The 15037-nt window shown below is 52.5% G+C and overlaps 1 protein-coding gene across 11 annotated transcripts in view; it reads left to right on the top strand.

Annotated features, from left to right (window-relative positions):
- The window catches only part of BCOR (BCL6 corepressor), a 136689-nt gene extending 123201 nt beyond the window's left edge, over nucleotides 1-13488 (top strand). For 5 of the 11 annotated variants that reach the window (XM_075539699.1, XM_075539698.1, XM_075539700.1 and 2 more), the window contains 10 exons: nucleotides 14-298; nucleotides 667-1011; nucleotides 1602-1924; nucleotides 2260-2514; nucleotides 7160-7326; nucleotides 9019-9164; nucleotides 9694-9771; nucleotides 9918-10074; nucleotides 10886-11173; nucleotides 13317-13488. In XM_075539699.1, the coding sequence (XP_075395814.1) occupies nucleotides 14-298; nucleotides 667-1011; nucleotides 1602-1924; nucleotides 2260-2514; nucleotides 7160-7326; nucleotides 9019-9164; nucleotides 9694-9771; nucleotides 9918-10074; nucleotides 10886-11173; nucleotides 13317-13407 (2135 nt within the window). In that variant the 3' untranslated portion in view covers nucleotides 13408-13488. Of the gene's footprint in view, nucleotides 1-13; nucleotides 299-666; nucleotides 1012-1601; nucleotides 1925-2259; nucleotides 2515-7159; nucleotides 7327-9018; nucleotides 9165-9693; nucleotides 9772-9917; nucleotides 10075-10885; nucleotides 12107-13316 lie in introns of those variants that run through there. The other 6 variants (XM_075539705.1, XM_075539703.1, XM_075539707.1 and 3 more) reach the window with 4 other exon arrangements.
- The last annotated feature ends 1549 nt before the right edge of the window (nucleotides 13489-15037 follow it).

Genomic DNA, 15037 nt, shown 5'->3' with positions numbered 1-15037 from the left:
CCACTCTCCCCAGGCGAGTATACTGCTGGCAACAAACTTGATCCATTTGAAACCCAGGAGAACAAAGAACTTCCTGTGGAGAAGTTTTTCGTGGAGAAGCAGCCGCTGAGCGAGTCACCTACCAACCCAGCGGCGGCGGCGGCAGCAGCAGTGGCAGCAGTGGACATGCCCCACAGCCCCACCCTCCGGCTGGAGCGCAAACGCAAACTCTCAGGGGACAGCAGCCAAACTGAGACCGCCACAGATGACATGGCGGAGGACCCCTTGCTCAAAGCCAAGCGGAGACGGGTCTCCAAAGGTGAGCTTAGTTGGCTGCAGTGGCTGTCTGCTTGGGGGTGGCGGGGCTTGTGCATGCGGCCAGAGGTGGACGGTGTGGGTGTGGGTGTGAGGCGCGCTGCCCATCCTAGATGCCCCCTTCCCCCTTTAGAAACTTGTAAGAGAGCGGGAGTGCCCCAGGGATTTGGAAATCTGCCCCTACCCCCAAACCAGATGTAGGAGTTCAAGTCCAAAGATGGTCCCGAACAACTCCTGAGGCCTGGTGACATACGCTCCAGCCAAGATAGCAACCACCCCCCCTCCCCACCCCCTTGCCCCATTAGTGATGCATAAGACAGATTGTTCCCCGAAGGGGGCTTTTTGATTAATTTGTAGTTATTTTTCCATTAGATGACTGGCCTGAGAGGGAAATGACAAACAGTTCCTCTCACCACTTAGAAGACCCACATTATAATGAGCTGACCAACCTGAAGGTGTGCATTGAATTAACAGGGCTCCATCCTAAAAAGCAACGCCACTTGCTGCACCTTAGAGAACGCTGGGAACAGCAAGTGTCTGCAGCAGAGGGCAAACCTGGCCGACAAAACAGGAAGGAAGTGACCCAGGTAGTTGAGCCTGAGCTCACTGCCCAGGGCAATAACACGACTGAAGAGAAACCTGCCAGGAAAAGGTCAGAGATCAAAGCCAATAGAAGCTGGTCGGAAGAGTCCCTCAAATCCAACGACAGTGAACAAGGTATTCCAGGCTGTGCCGCCCCCTCCCCCGTCCTCTCCTGTGGGAGACACCCTTTCGTTCAGGGGAGAAGAGAGTACCAGAGGGGGACTTTTTAGGGCCATCGAAGTTGATTGTTGACTAGAATGTGGCAGGCAATCTTCCAGAATGTCCAGTCACAGCCCCTGCCCATATCTCCCCGCTTCCTTTAGAACGGGCAGTGAGGACAACAGTGGCCAAGACAGAAGCTGGAAGTGGGATTCAGGTGGCCTCATTGCTGCCCCAGGCCATCTCCTGGCTGGACCCAGCATCCCCAGCGGGTGGGAGTTAGGGGGGAGAGGCCCAGACGAGCTTGCTTTTGCCCTCCCTGCCCAGGCCCTTTGAAGCAACTTGCCACTTGATCTTTTGTGGGTTTACCTATTTGCCGTTTAAATATGGGATAATTAAAATATTAGTGCTTTGAAAACATAATTGGTATATCTTTAAAAAACCCAAGCTGCTCCAGTGATCAGTGTTAACAATGGGCTTTTCTTTCCGCACTGGCTACAACTGTGTAACGCCTGCTTCTTCTCTCCCCCCCTCTTTGCCTCCTGCCCACCCCCCTCTGGATTTAGGCTTGCCTCCCTTCCCCGGCTCTCCGCCCATGAAGAGCCCTTCATCCAGCAATATAAACGGCAAAAAACAGACCCAGCCAAGCTGTATACCAGCCTCTAGGCCGCCTGCCAAGCAACAGAAAATTAAAGAAAGCCAAAAGACAGATGTGCTGTGCGCTGAGGAAGACGAGGACCACCAGGCCGCCTCCCTGCTACAGAAATACGATGCCAGCGAGAAGCCATCCGGGAAGAGACTGTGCAAGACCAAACATTTGATGCCTCAGGAGCCCAGGCGGAGCTTGCCGCTGACCGGGGACTACTATGTGGAGAACACCGACGGCAAGGTAGCCCTTGGGCCTGCGGGAACGCATCCTGGTGGCTGTCTTTTGGGGATCCCTCCCCCCAAATCCCCTTCCTATCTTAGAGGTACTTATCTGGGGAGGAGAGTAGAGTTGAGGTTTAAATTATAGGGAAATTAAGCCTCCTCCTCTCTCATGTACACCCTCCCTCTTTCTTTTTTTTTTTTTTTAAGGGAAAAAGGGTGTTCTTCCATTGGGGTTGGTCACCTGGGCAATGGGTATTTATTTTATACCCAGACGTAAAGGCTACTCAGTCTCGGTCACTGAGTCGAGTCTTGACTCACAGCCTTGACTGTGTGCCCTGCTTGGTTTTGGGACAGGTGACTGTGCGGCGATTCCGCAAGCGACCAGAGCCCACTCCGGAATATGACCTGTCGCCAGCCAAGCCAGAGCAGAAGCCCTTCGACCGTCTGCAACAATTTCTTCCGGCTTCCCAGTCTACCCAGCTGCCGTGCTCCACTTCCCCCCAGGAGACGACCCAGTCTCGGCCCATGCCACCCGAAGCACGGAGACTGATTGTCAACAAGAACGCGGGCGAGACCCTCCTACAGCGGGCCGCCCGGCTGGGTTATGAGGTGAGTATTGGGGTGGAGGCACCCTTGGAGTCTTGGGGAGGGGTGCAGGAGCCTCCCCCACCCCCGAGGGGCTGCGCAGACTTTCCAGCCGGCTGTTGGTGTGTGTCCTCGGCACCATCGGGCCTTGAAAAGAAAGGTCTCTCGGAGGTTGGGCTCATGTTCAGGCAGGTAGTCCTCCTCACCACCCTCCAGTTTGGCTGGCTTATCTCTGATGCGCAATCTGCCATAACCCAGGGCTTGGCGACGGGGAGAATTTTAATGAGCCCTTTTGGATTCTGATTAGCAAGGGGGAGAGAGATGAATTGCAGGGCTTAGGCGGAGCAGGCTCTTAAGGGAGCGGAGCCACCGGGAGGGCCGGGCCCTGAAACCGTCTCTGACTGAGCTCCTGGGAGTCCCAAACTCGTTGCTATCAAGTCACTTCCAACTCTGTGACCCTGGCAGGCGGAGTGGAACCGTCGCTGTAGGTGGCCGAGACTGTAACTCTGTAGGTAGTCCTGGGGGTGCGGTGGAGGTTATGTCTCGGCTACCAACCGCCAGGTCAGCAGTTCGGGTCCATCAGCTGCTCTGTGGGAGGAAGACAGGGCTCCTAATGAGGAGGATCGTCAAAACCAAACACAGAGCAGCCTCTAGGAGGAGCAGGACTGCCCCCATGTAGTTTCCAAGGTGGGGCTCCTACTGGAAGCAGATTGCCACATCTTTCTCTGAGGAGCAGTTGGTGGTTTCCATCTGGGCACCTTTGGGTGAGGGGCCAGTCTGCCCTGGAGCACTTGGTCACTGTGCCACGAGGGCACCTCGCCGAGGGTAGCGCATGGAACGCTTTCAAGCGCCTCCTATGGTGCTAACAACAGTCTTCACTCTCCGATGAGGAAGCTTGAGCCCCCAAACGAGTGGATTCCGGCACGTAGCGAGTGGACCCTGGCCAGGACAGACCGGAACCGATACTTCAAGTTTCTGAGACCGGAAAATTCCGGGGGGCGCACAGCCCCTCTTCCTCTCTGAGAGCAGCTGCCGGACCTGGCGGATGGCAGCCCCGTGCTTAGTTCACTGTGGCACCAGGCCTCCCTACCGGAGGCCCACAGGGCTTCAATGATGCCATCCTACCTTGCCCAGATTCAGCCCTGGCCCAACATATCTCCTTTGCAGTTCAAACACCCTCTGCTAGATAGATGGCTCCTCCTGCCCTGGCAGCTCCCCCTCCCCCACCACACACTTGTCACTTGAAATTGTGATGCAATAGTCCACAGGGCAAAGACATTTGTTAAAATACTGGCACCGGCCCTTTGGGAGTTGAATGGTGAAAATAAAAATGTGGCTCTGAGCCGCAGGCGGGAGGAGAGGAGGCGGCAGGATGGAAGCCAGGCAGGGCTTGGGCCGAAACCTTTGCTCCCGTACCTCACCCTGCTCTTCTCTCTGCTCGTGTCCTTTGTGCCTTGAGCCCTTCCTGGTGTGACTGCCCAGTAGTGTGCTCTGCACCCAGTCCCTGCCCCCCCCCCGCCCGTCCCTGTGGAACAGCTGTGTGGGCGGGGAGTTGGCAGTAGGTGAACACCCCCTGCCTTGTGGGGTGGTTCTTTGAAGCCCTAGCATTTCTGAGCTCTCGGGTATTTTTGGTTCTGGTTTGTATCAGCATGTCTCGTGTGTTCTGCTGTTTTGCTTTGCGATTGCCTAATGATCTGGGAGAGAACTCTCTGGAACGATTGGTAGTTCCGTTTCTTGCGAATGAAAACTCCAGGTGGTGGCTGCTAGTGGTTTCCCGTGAGCTGAGAGCCGCAGCACAGAGCAGCTGGGGTAGATGTTGCGTGTACTCCCCTTCCCTTCCCAGGAAAGCGCCCCGACCTGACACATGCTGGGCCTCTCTAAAGCCCTGGCCAGGCCATGGCATCATTGCCAACACTTAATAAGCCAGAGGTAAACGCACACTTACTCAGGCTTCCTCAGTAGTCTGTACTGAACAGTTTCACTCTTGCTCCTTGGCTAATCAAGCCCAGCTAATCGTACTGCAAGCTCGCCCTCCACTTTGAGGCCAGAGACGAAGAGATCCTTGCTGGTCTTTTGAAAAAGCAGTTTCCATTTTGTTACCCTTTAGCTGGGCCACAACAAGCAGGTCACGTGTGGTGTTCCAGGTGTTAAGGTGCCTGACGTGGCAAGGCTCCAAATTAGCGGACGGGTTTCCCTCAAGTTAGGCTTTACCCCCACGGCTGTTTCCACCTTAGCTGGAGAAGGCCCTGTGTAGTGAGAAAGGCTGTCCCAGCAATGTGTCACAGTCTTTTGGGAAACCCCACCCTCTGGCTTCGGCTCCATGTGACAGAGCTGCCCAGACATTCAGTGGCGGGGGGGGGGGGGGGGGGGGAGGTTGGCGCAGGAGTCAGGGAGAGGAAGCCTGCTGGGTCTTCCTTTAAAATGAAAATGTGGAAGGAAGCACATTCTTGTGCGTTTCGTAGTGATGGTTAAATTTTCTATGAATTGAATAAATCATGTTTTTAAAAAAGTTAATGAGGCATTGAATTAATTAACAATGTCGGGTTTATGGCCTTTATGGTTACATTTTGCGGTTAATGGCATTCGGTTTAGAGTCGCTTGAACAGAATTGTCCAACAAAACCAGTGTGCTTTTGGTTTGGGAATGGCTGGGCTGCCTGTCAAACGCTCTCACTCCTAGATTAGAGTAGGAAACCAAGATGTCAAGACGTGGAGTGGACGGACAGGAGAGTCTCCGCTCCCAGCCATTCTCACCCATGGTAGTTGATGACACACCACCGATGAAAGGGCTACCCTCTTCTCAGCTCGGATGGGATAGTTGGTCCACTTGGCCCCAACAGAGAGGCTCATAAAACTCATACCCTCGGCCATCTAGTCCATTCTGACTCTTAGCGACCCTACGGGACAGGGTAGAATTGCCCCTGTCAGTTTCTGACTGTAACTCTTCGTGGGAGTAGAAAGCCTTATCGTGATCCCCAGCGATTTGCAGCTCAACGCACCTAGAGAGGGTCACGGGGACACTGAATTGGCAGCCCTCAAGCCTGGGGGCTGTGGGTCAGCGCTTTCAAGTCTTCCCAGTGCGCCAGTTCCCAAGAGACAAGCGCTGGCAATCGGGCACTTCTGGTTGACTTGAACTTGAGATCTGTCCTCTCTGGTCCTTGATTTTCCCCAAGTGTCAAATGTGCTGGAGGCATCCTCATTGGGCGCCATGAGCAGTACCGGGTCTGGAAAGGGCGTTTGACTCCGTGGAGTCAGGGCAGCCCATGACAAAGTCTGACCTGGCTTAGCCCCCCCTCAGCCTTAGGAGCCATGGAGTTTTCCAGGTGAAGGCCATCCATGATTGGCAGAACAAATAAACCTCGGCTTGACAGGACAGCGGGCAGGCCGCTGGGATCCGGGAAAATTGATCTGTGCACAGCAGTCGGTGGCGCTCGGACCTGATTCTGGCGTCACGTGACAGGGCCTCTCCCTGGCTGGGGTACACAGCTCTCATTAGCTTGCAGCCGTCCACTCGAGCCTGGCCAGGGAGGGCCTGCTATAAGAGCAGCAGCTTCATGCGGTATCCTGGATACCAGTGCTCAGGGCAGGTGGCCTGGGAGCCCAGAGGATTGTGGGCTTTCTGGCAGGTTAGGTTCTGAATGAAGAAACACATTCGCGGGCATGCTTTCTGTCATCCACCTCTAGTTTCAGAAAAGGAGCTGCCACCAGGTATTGATGCAGATTTCCCAGAAAGGAACATGAGGTTCATAGGGTGCACATCTGGAACATTCTAGTTAGCACTCCAGTGAGGGGGCGTGCTGATTGACAGGTCCCAGAAAGGCATCTGGCTTTTTCAGAGGCCACCCGCACCTTTGGGCACGTTAGAATGACCCCTGCTTAGGGCCGAGCAGATGAGATGCTATGAACGGTCCAAAGGGCAGAGCCCCCTCTGGCCCCACCAAGTTCCCCCTTAGCCCACTGACAGCCCTCAGGACCCCGCAAGTCTTGGGTGGGCATGGCTCATCAGGAGAAGAGTCGAATATGTATTCACACCATGCTTGCTGGCAGTGGGTTTGCCCATTCCCTTGTGTCCGGAGACTTTCTTAGATAGGCAAGCATTGACTTTGCTTAGTGAGTAAGCTTCGTGGTAAGAGTTTAGAGTTTAGTCTCCCAAAGAAGGAAGATTCCTGACAGTGATTCGCAGGCAGAGTGTTGACGCAGAACGCTGCTTTCTGAAACAGGGGCGTTGACTTGGGTGGTTGTTGTTGTTTTTTTTGGGGGGGGGGCGGGGGGGCTCTTTGGAAGCATTTGGCATGGCTGTGTGGCCTATCTATGTAGTCATCCACCCTGCCTAGCGAATCCATGCTGTAGGATGGCCGGCTCGGGGCCATTTCTCTCAACACCCCTCCACAGGTTTTGTTGACTCTTGAGTTTTGGCAGAGGAGGAAATAAATGGGAGCCTGGGGAAGTTCTGACACACAGGGCCAGGCAACTGGGGCATTGGCAGAGCCAGGTGTCCAACAGTCCTAGACTACAGTTAATCTCAGCCGTAAGCCCAGCCCTCGCCTGCCTATCTGGGCCCCAGGGGTGACTGTCTTTGGAAGCACATACTAGGAAAGGCTGATGAAGTCACTCCGGCAGGGGTGCATCTGGGAAGTGTTCTAATGGCGGCCTCTGTCCCCTCTCCGCAGGAAGTGGTCTTGTATTGCCTGGAGAACAAGATTTGCGACGTGAACCATCGAGACAACGCTGGTTACTGTGCTCTGCACGAAGCTTGTGCGAGGGGCTGGCTTAACATTGTGCGCCACCTCCTCGAATATGGCGCCGATGTCAACTGCAGTGCCCAGGATGGAACCAGGTCAGTGGTTGGTCTGGCGCTCAGACCGGGCAACAGGTCTGCTCTCGGGATGTGCCGGAAACCCTGGCGGAGAGTTAGGAGGGTGTGTGATGACACTGATGATAAAAATCTGGAATTGAACCAGACAGACCTTTCTGGGCAAATGAGATAGGACCATCCACAGTGGGTCCTTGGGGTTTCCCACAACAGTTTCATGTTCCTGGGCCTCAAGCTGGTGCTGGAAAGTGTTGTGGGCTTTTTCTGACTGTGACCTCTCAGGAAGAGAACAATCCGGAGCGACCCTAGTCGGACCGGGTTTGGGCATCTCCATTTATTAGTGGGGTATGCTTGTGTCTTTGGCTGCCATGTGCATGTTTGCTAACTGGGGCTTCTAGCTGTATGGAACTTCGGGGGGGGGGGGGGTTGTTTCATTTACAAACCCTGGCCTTTCCCCTCTACTTCTTGTTCTCTGAATTTTTGTGTTCTTTCAAAAAGTTCGGGCACCAAGCTCCAAACCCTGGGGAAGAAAAACTGCCAGCCGAGATGGAGAGAAAGAAACAGGGGCATTTTGTTGATGCTTCAACCCCCTCACCCCCGCCCCCTTTTCTTTTCCTCGGCATTGGCACTGCACAATAGCCCAGAGGAAAGTGCCCGGGGGCTTTCTGCTCCCTGAGGCCTTGCCAGGGCCTGTCCCAGTCCTTGCACTCCAAGGTCAGGCTAGCACAGCCCCCCACTGTCTCCATTGGGGCCCCTCTTCCTCAGCTAGAAACCTTGGTGGGTGGTGGGGTGTTTGCCCTCCTCCTCCTCTTTCTGTGTCAAGGAAGGACAACGGGGTCAGGGCTGCTGTATCCCTGGGGACAAAGCTTGGGGAAATGTTGAAGCCTTATGAATAACCAAGTGGTGTTGCATGTTTAAGACCTTGGGCACACAGGCTCGGTTATTAAATCAGCATATTCAGACTGTTTTTGAACTGAATGTCCCAAGTGTACAGATTGTACCGAGGAGAGGGTAGCTTGGGGCCTGCCGTGACCCTCCTTCATCCCTGACCCTTGCTTTGGCTCAGGCTCTGGTCTTAGCATCTTCCTAGTTGGGTGAGTGTGAAGACTGCGGTCGCTCGGGTTGCTAGGACTTCCTGACACCGTCATAAAAATCGCCAAAGTGAAATTCATTGCAAATAGCATTCCCACCAGAGAGACGGTGGCCAGGGTTTCTGTTTAGGCAGATTTGGGTGGGAGGGCTTCTTTGAGCAGAAGGTTGATGACTCACGGGTTAAAGAAGGTATTGGAGTCGGGCTTTTGGAGAAACGGTTGAGTCGGCTGTTTCCCTTTTTCCCTATGTATGGTGTGGTTGAGATTTCCCCACCCCACTCCCCCCTGAAGACTTAACCTTCATACTGTCTGTCACTGTATGTCGCAAACAGTTCCATTTGAGACTTGAATCCCCCCCGGCCTTGGATTAAGGGAGATTTGCATTGGAGAGTGAGGCCTCAAGTTGTCCCTTGACCGGTTCTGGAAAAGACGAGGTGTAGGAAGGGAGGCCAGTCTGTGCCTCGGCCTGGCCCAGTCCCCATGCCTGGAATGGCAGTCAACGTGCACCTCTCTTCAACAATACAATAGCCTGTCCAGAAGGCTTTGCGTGCGCATTCACTGGGAGGGCTCTTGTGGTCTGCGGCCATCACAGGCTCAACCCGCGCCCCCGCCTGCCTCTCCCCAGGCCTCTCCATGATGCCGTCGAGAATGATCACTTGGAAATCGTCCGCCTGCTCCTTTCCTATGGTGCTGACCCCACTCTGGCGACGTACTCAGGGAGAACCATCATGAAAATGACCCACAGTGAACTCATGGAACGTTTTCTGACAGGTAGGGCCCTTGGAGCCTACAGCGGTGGGGTTGAAAAGAATTTTGCGTGGGCAATGCACATGGACCTTGCCGGGTGGGAATTTTTTGTTAAAAAAGCTGGAGCTGTAATGTTTTCAGGACAGCCTTGGTGTGGGGTGTATAAAATAGTACTCTAGTGCTGAGTGCTAATTATTTTGATTAGCTGTCGCAGCTATATTTGCTTTGAACTCTTTTATTGGTCCTAATGTTTTAAACATGTCCTAAAGTGATTTGCATTTTCTAAAAATGCCTTTTCACCTTAGGCAGGGCTCGTCTGGCTGTGTCTCTAGTCTGGGGGGGGGGTGGCGGGTGGGGGGGGCTGGCAGCTCTATCAGGCAACAAGGGGAGGGTTGGAGCAGCTCAATCACCAGAAGAGAGTGCCAATCCCTTTGAATTTGCGGATGTAAAACCACCCCTACCTTGTGCTGGCGTTTTGTTCTCATCCGCGGATTTTATCTTGTTGCTTCTCTCCCCCCCACCCCACCCCCCCCACCCCCGTGGCTTTTTCCAGATTATTTAAATGACCTTCAAGGCCGAAGCGAAGATGATACCAGTGGTTCCTGGGACTTCTACGGCAGCTCTGTGTGCGGTGAGCACTGTTGGTCTTTTCGGCCCAGTAGTACGAGGCGCAGTCACTCTGGCAAGGGGTTGGGGCTCCTGTCTTATTTAGGGTCCCGTTGGAGGGCTGTGGGCCTCCGGCTCCCGCTCACTGCCGACCTTTTGTCCCTGCCTTAGAACCGGATGATGAAAGTGGCTATGATGTTCTGGCAAATCCCCCAGGACCGGAAGACCTGGATGACGAGGACGATACCTCTAGCGATGTGTTTGAATTCGAATTTTCTGAAAATCCACTCTTACCGTGTTACAACATCCAAGTGTCTGTCTCCCAGGGGTGAGCGCGGCCAGCATGGGCGTGACCAGGGTGGGGTATCCCTTTGAAGCAGATGAGGGTGGGTGAGCTCGGGCTAATGGAACATGAAAATCACTAAATGCAGCACATCTCCCCCCCCCTTCCTAAATAAAAAGCAGGAGTCAGTTCAATTGCCCCAGGTAATTGAGGAGAGAAGGCACAGCATGTTAAATTGTCCCCATCAGGCCACCACCAAGGCAAGTCGCACCCAGAGGCCAATGGGCATTGACCCTTCTCGAGTACAGCCCGTGACATCGCTCTATGAGGCCAGACTTGCCCCGGGGCCACAAACCAACGGGGTTTTCCCATGAAAGTTTTCGCAGCCCCCACATCCGTGGTCTCCAGGATGTCAGCGTGTTGTGGTGTCTAGTCTTGACCTTCCAGCTCAGTCCCCAGATCTGCTGTGTGTCCAACGCACAACAGATATGCTTCTGGCCTCGGAAGCTGTTATAAACGAATAGAGCACTGCAAATGGCCACACTGGCTGAGGTCTAGCTATCACAGGTGGTGCTGATAAGACCTCAGAAGCGAAGGGCCTGGGGCCTCTGTCAGCTGCGGAGCAGGCCCGTGAGGCGCTGCCCCCAGTGAGGCTCCTCCTCCTGTCAGCACGGGTTGGGCCGCCCCAGACCTGCTGGAAACAAAGCCTTCCCCCCTCATCTAGAAAGGCCCCCAGCCTGGGGGAGACACATCCGTGGTGGGGGGCTTGCTCAGACCGGTGGTCAGTTAATGGTGGGGGAGCGCTTTTCCCGTCGTGTGTCCCCAGCCTGAAGCCACTCTCCTTTCAATTCTTTAGGCCAAGAAACTGGCTATTGCTTTCAGATGTGCTGAAGAAGCTGAAAATGTCATCCCGCATATTCCGCTGCAATTTCCCAAATGTGGAAATTGTCACAATTGCAGAGGCAGAGTTTTATCGGCAAGTGTCGGCCAGTCTGTTGTTCTCTTGCTCCAAAGACCTGGAAGCCTTCAACCCTGAAAGCAAGGAGCTGTTAGACCTGGTGGAGTTCACTAGCGAGCTGCAGACTCTGCTCGGCTCCTCCATGGAGTGGCTCCACCCCAGCGATGCGGCCTCTGAGGACCACTGGTGAGCGCCAGGCCCGCTGTGTACAGTGTGACATAGTGTTAATCCTTGTGCATATGTGTCATAATAACGGCTATTTCTGTAAAGAAAGGACACTATTACATATGAGAAATATCTCTTCTTTATATAAGAGAAATGACTCCCATTGGAAGGACTTCGAAACATGTTTGTTTGATGTTGGGGTTTTTTGGTTGTTGTTCTTTTAAGCTTCTGTCAGTTTTCATGACGTTGTTATACTGTTGCTTTACTTTCCCATGCACACGTGTTTGGGGGTATGTTTGCCTTTGCCTAGAACCTTTCTTGTTTGGGTTTGGTTTTAATTTTCGCTGGTTTTGTTCTGCTCTTCGTTTTTTTTTTTTTGTTGTTTTTTGCTCTCGTCTTTTTAAAAAAGTAGAGGCCAAGCAATTCCACACTTTGCCGTGTTTGCATCAGCGCTCCCGGGATAAACGCTGTAACTGTTAAGAAGCGGTCAGCTTCGTGTGACTGGTTGGGGGAGCTGACTGGGCGGAGCTAGCTTGGTGTTCTTTGTTTATGTTTTGTTTACAGAGTTGCCTGCTCAGGCCAGGTAAATGCTATTGGATGTGATCCAGTAGGGTGTAATATAAATTAAAACCATATCCACACACAACAACTAATTGTAAGAAACTTTTATATCCTAATTTAAAAGCTGTGAAATTCGTTTTCACGCATCAAAACCGGATTGTTTATATGTTTAAACATTTTATGCTCTTATTTAAAGAAGACTTTGAGCTATTTTTTTTCTGTACCCTGTAAAATATGGAAAACTAACAATAATAATGTTTGAGGTTGCTTGAAGATGTATATACGACTAAAATTTTCTGAATTGTGTGTTTATGTTTGAGATCTGTGTTTTAACTTTGTAAGTAAATTCTCTGCCTTTGTATTTATATTTTACAAAAATTTTCTTAAAAGGCAATAAACCTGTTGAGGAAAGGAGAACCTGGAAGTGCCTCGTGTCCTATGTCTTCCGCTGAGACGGCCTTGTCACCGATCTGATTTGAAAGGATGTTAATAATCAAGTCCATATCGAGAACTTGAGAGCAATTTATAGTCTCTATAAACCAGAGCGAGCCGGGCTTTCCGAGAGACCTTAGCTGCCCAGTGCGACGTGGAGGTCTAGCCTGAAGCCTCCGTTGCTGGGCGTGTGTTTTTATGCCTCTGATCCCTCTCCTCCATCTCCTTTGATGCTTTTGTAGGCCTTTTCATTGCCTTTGGCCTTGATGTACGGCCGTGGCAGCAGCACGGCCAGCCCTTTATCTTTGAGAAGGCTTTTTCCTGAATCAGCTTTTGTGTGTCATTTCTCTTTCTCCGTATCTCAGATGTTTTTCTGGGACCTTGGGGATCAAGTCCAAACTCCTTGGCCTAATAGTCAATGCTTGTTGCATCTTATCTCTTCCACCCTACCACACTTAACTTTTTCCAACCATGTCTGTGCTGGGTATATGATCTGTCGGTCCTCAGTTGCTGTTTCCGCACCCTTTCATGCCCTCTTCTGCTGGGAGGCCTGGAGAGGGGGAAACGACCTCTCCCGGACACCCTGGCATGCCGGTTACTGTGTGCACATGGGGCTTGGCGGCAGAGGAAATGGACCAGTGGCGCTAGGAAAGGCCAGTGGCGGAGGGGCTAAGCCGGAGGGATCAGGGAAGAGATCACAGAGACCATGTTGGGTCTAGAACTATGTGGAGACTTACAGGGGGCAGACACGTAAGAAGGGACTGGCAAATACGGTGGCCGGTGGGGAAGGTGAGGCCTTGTTGGGAACAGTGGGTTACAATCCAGTAAAGTGAAATAATGGCTAAGCACGCTGACAGAGGAGACACCACCCCCCCCCCCCCCTGTCTTGGAAAGACTTTGAGTACCAAGTGAAGCTTGGAATTTATCTTCGGGGCAAAAAGTAGCTTAATAAACTTGTGCTTTGGGTTTGGGGCTTTTTTTTTTAATTTGAAAAGTATTTAGTGTTTTCTAGCACAATGATTTTGGAATATGTCTGATCCCCGAACTTAAAAAATACAGGCATTCATGACAAACACCTCCCCCCGCCCCTCCCACTCCTGAGCGACTCTTGCTAATAATTGCCTGAACTTTCTGGTGTTCTGTTTTTGTTTTTGTGTCTTTGATTTTTCAGGGATTTACCTCAGACATCAGGTGGTAGTGGAAACCTGAAAAGAGCATCTCGGAAGAGCGGTAAAACAGACCTACGAGATGGTTTAAGCTAAAGCGGACCGGCGAGGTGCGATGAGGTGTTCGTGAGCATCCAATTTATAAACAAAAACACCAGTAATAAACAGCACTCAAAAGCCTGTGTGGGTCCTTGTATTGGGGCAGAAGGCAAGGAGAGGACCCAAGACCCACTGAGAATGTTCTAGCATGGGTGAGGCCATTTGATCAAGACAAGAAACCAGATGGGACATGGGTGGGTGAAGGCAAGTGGGCAAAGCCGTGACCCTGGCTTTGGGGACATTGAAGGTGGTGCTTTACCCCATTATGGTCCATTCTTGGAAGAGTCACGAGTGGTTGGGAAGTTAGCTTTTACGCAGCTGATGAGGGGTCCGCATGGCTGGCTGTGGCACCTCAAAGTAGAGGGGCTCACTGATTCTTCCAAAGGGGGGCCGGTTGTGCTCCTGGCTGTGAGGGAGCTCTTGTTGGAGCTGGAGGGGAGGGCGTCGTCACACTGGCTGGGAAAGACTTCCCCGTGGACACAGGAGCCATCCCGTGTATAAAACCTAGCACCACGTGAGGTGGGGCTCAGCAGCTTGAAGAGAGCCTTGTGTAATAAGTAAGTCAAATGGAGTAGCGACAAACCTGGCGGCATGCCCTGGGGGCCTAGAGGGGTGCAGCAGAGGTAGAAAGGAGATCACCCAGGGGATAGAGACAAGTAAGGTCACAGGAGGTGTCAAGAAATTGGCCTTTCAGTGGGAATAGCCTGCGGAGGTACGGAGCCTGGTCCTGTGGGCAGGCAGGCCTGGGTGGAGGGCGGGGGCGGACCCCTGGGTATAAAACCAGAGTGAAGGGAGGCTCCACTTTTATGAAAGTGTCCCTAAAGATTGAGGCCCTGCCTTGACCCCCCTCTACCCTGCTGGCCACGTGGACATGACAGCGAAGTCACATCGGACCCTCACGAAGTGTGTAGGCCACCCCACGGCTGGAGGGACTACAAGAGGGTGGCCACCATGTCGCCCCTGGATCACTGCCTCAGCTTGTGAGAAATAAACTCATCGTCCGTGTGAGCCGTGGTTATTTCCCGGTTTGCTTGCTTGCTTGTTTTGTTCTGCGCTGATAGTCTAATCTCATCTTGATAAGCTAGCTTGTCATCCGTGTGGACTGGAGCAAATCACCTTGCACCTGGCCTTTGGGGTGTTGTTTTTGAATCAAGATTAACCTAAAATTTGAAGTAGCCAGAGATGAGTGGAATTCACCGATGGTGTAGTCAGAGTGGTATGCAACCGGAAGAAGGGACAAGAATGGAACTCTTAACTGCTTCAGCAGGCTCGGCAGAACATAGCACAACCTGAACCGCCCTGGTGAAGAAAAAAAATGCGAGTCAGGCTGGCTCATTAAGAAGGGAGCAGAGACTTGATGAGATTGTTTTATTTGAAAAATGAAAAGTTGAAACAACGACTTTCAAATAGTTACATGTGGAGGGAGAAGGGTGCTGTCACTGCTGCCCCACCCCCAAGTCCCCTCCCCACACACACACCCAGGACAATGTGAAACAAATCTAGTTGGTGGGACAATCCACAAAAAGCAACTTTGAAGTGACGGAACATTCCATCTCTTGTATCATCCCTGGGAGTTTACCCTCAGGCCATAATGAACTACAGAAATATTTTGTGTCCTGTGATCTCT

This window comes from Tenrec ecaudatus, chromosome X (assembly GCF_050624435.1).
Source record: "Tenrec ecaudatus isolate mTenEca1 chromosome X, mTenEca1.hap1, whole genome shotgun sequence".
NCBI lineage: Eukaryota > Metazoa > Chordata > Mammalia > Afrosoricida > Tenrecidae > Tenrec > Tenrec ecaudatus.
Note: the sequence above shows the minus strand (reverse complement) of the source record. Positions and strands in the feature narration are given on the sequence as shown.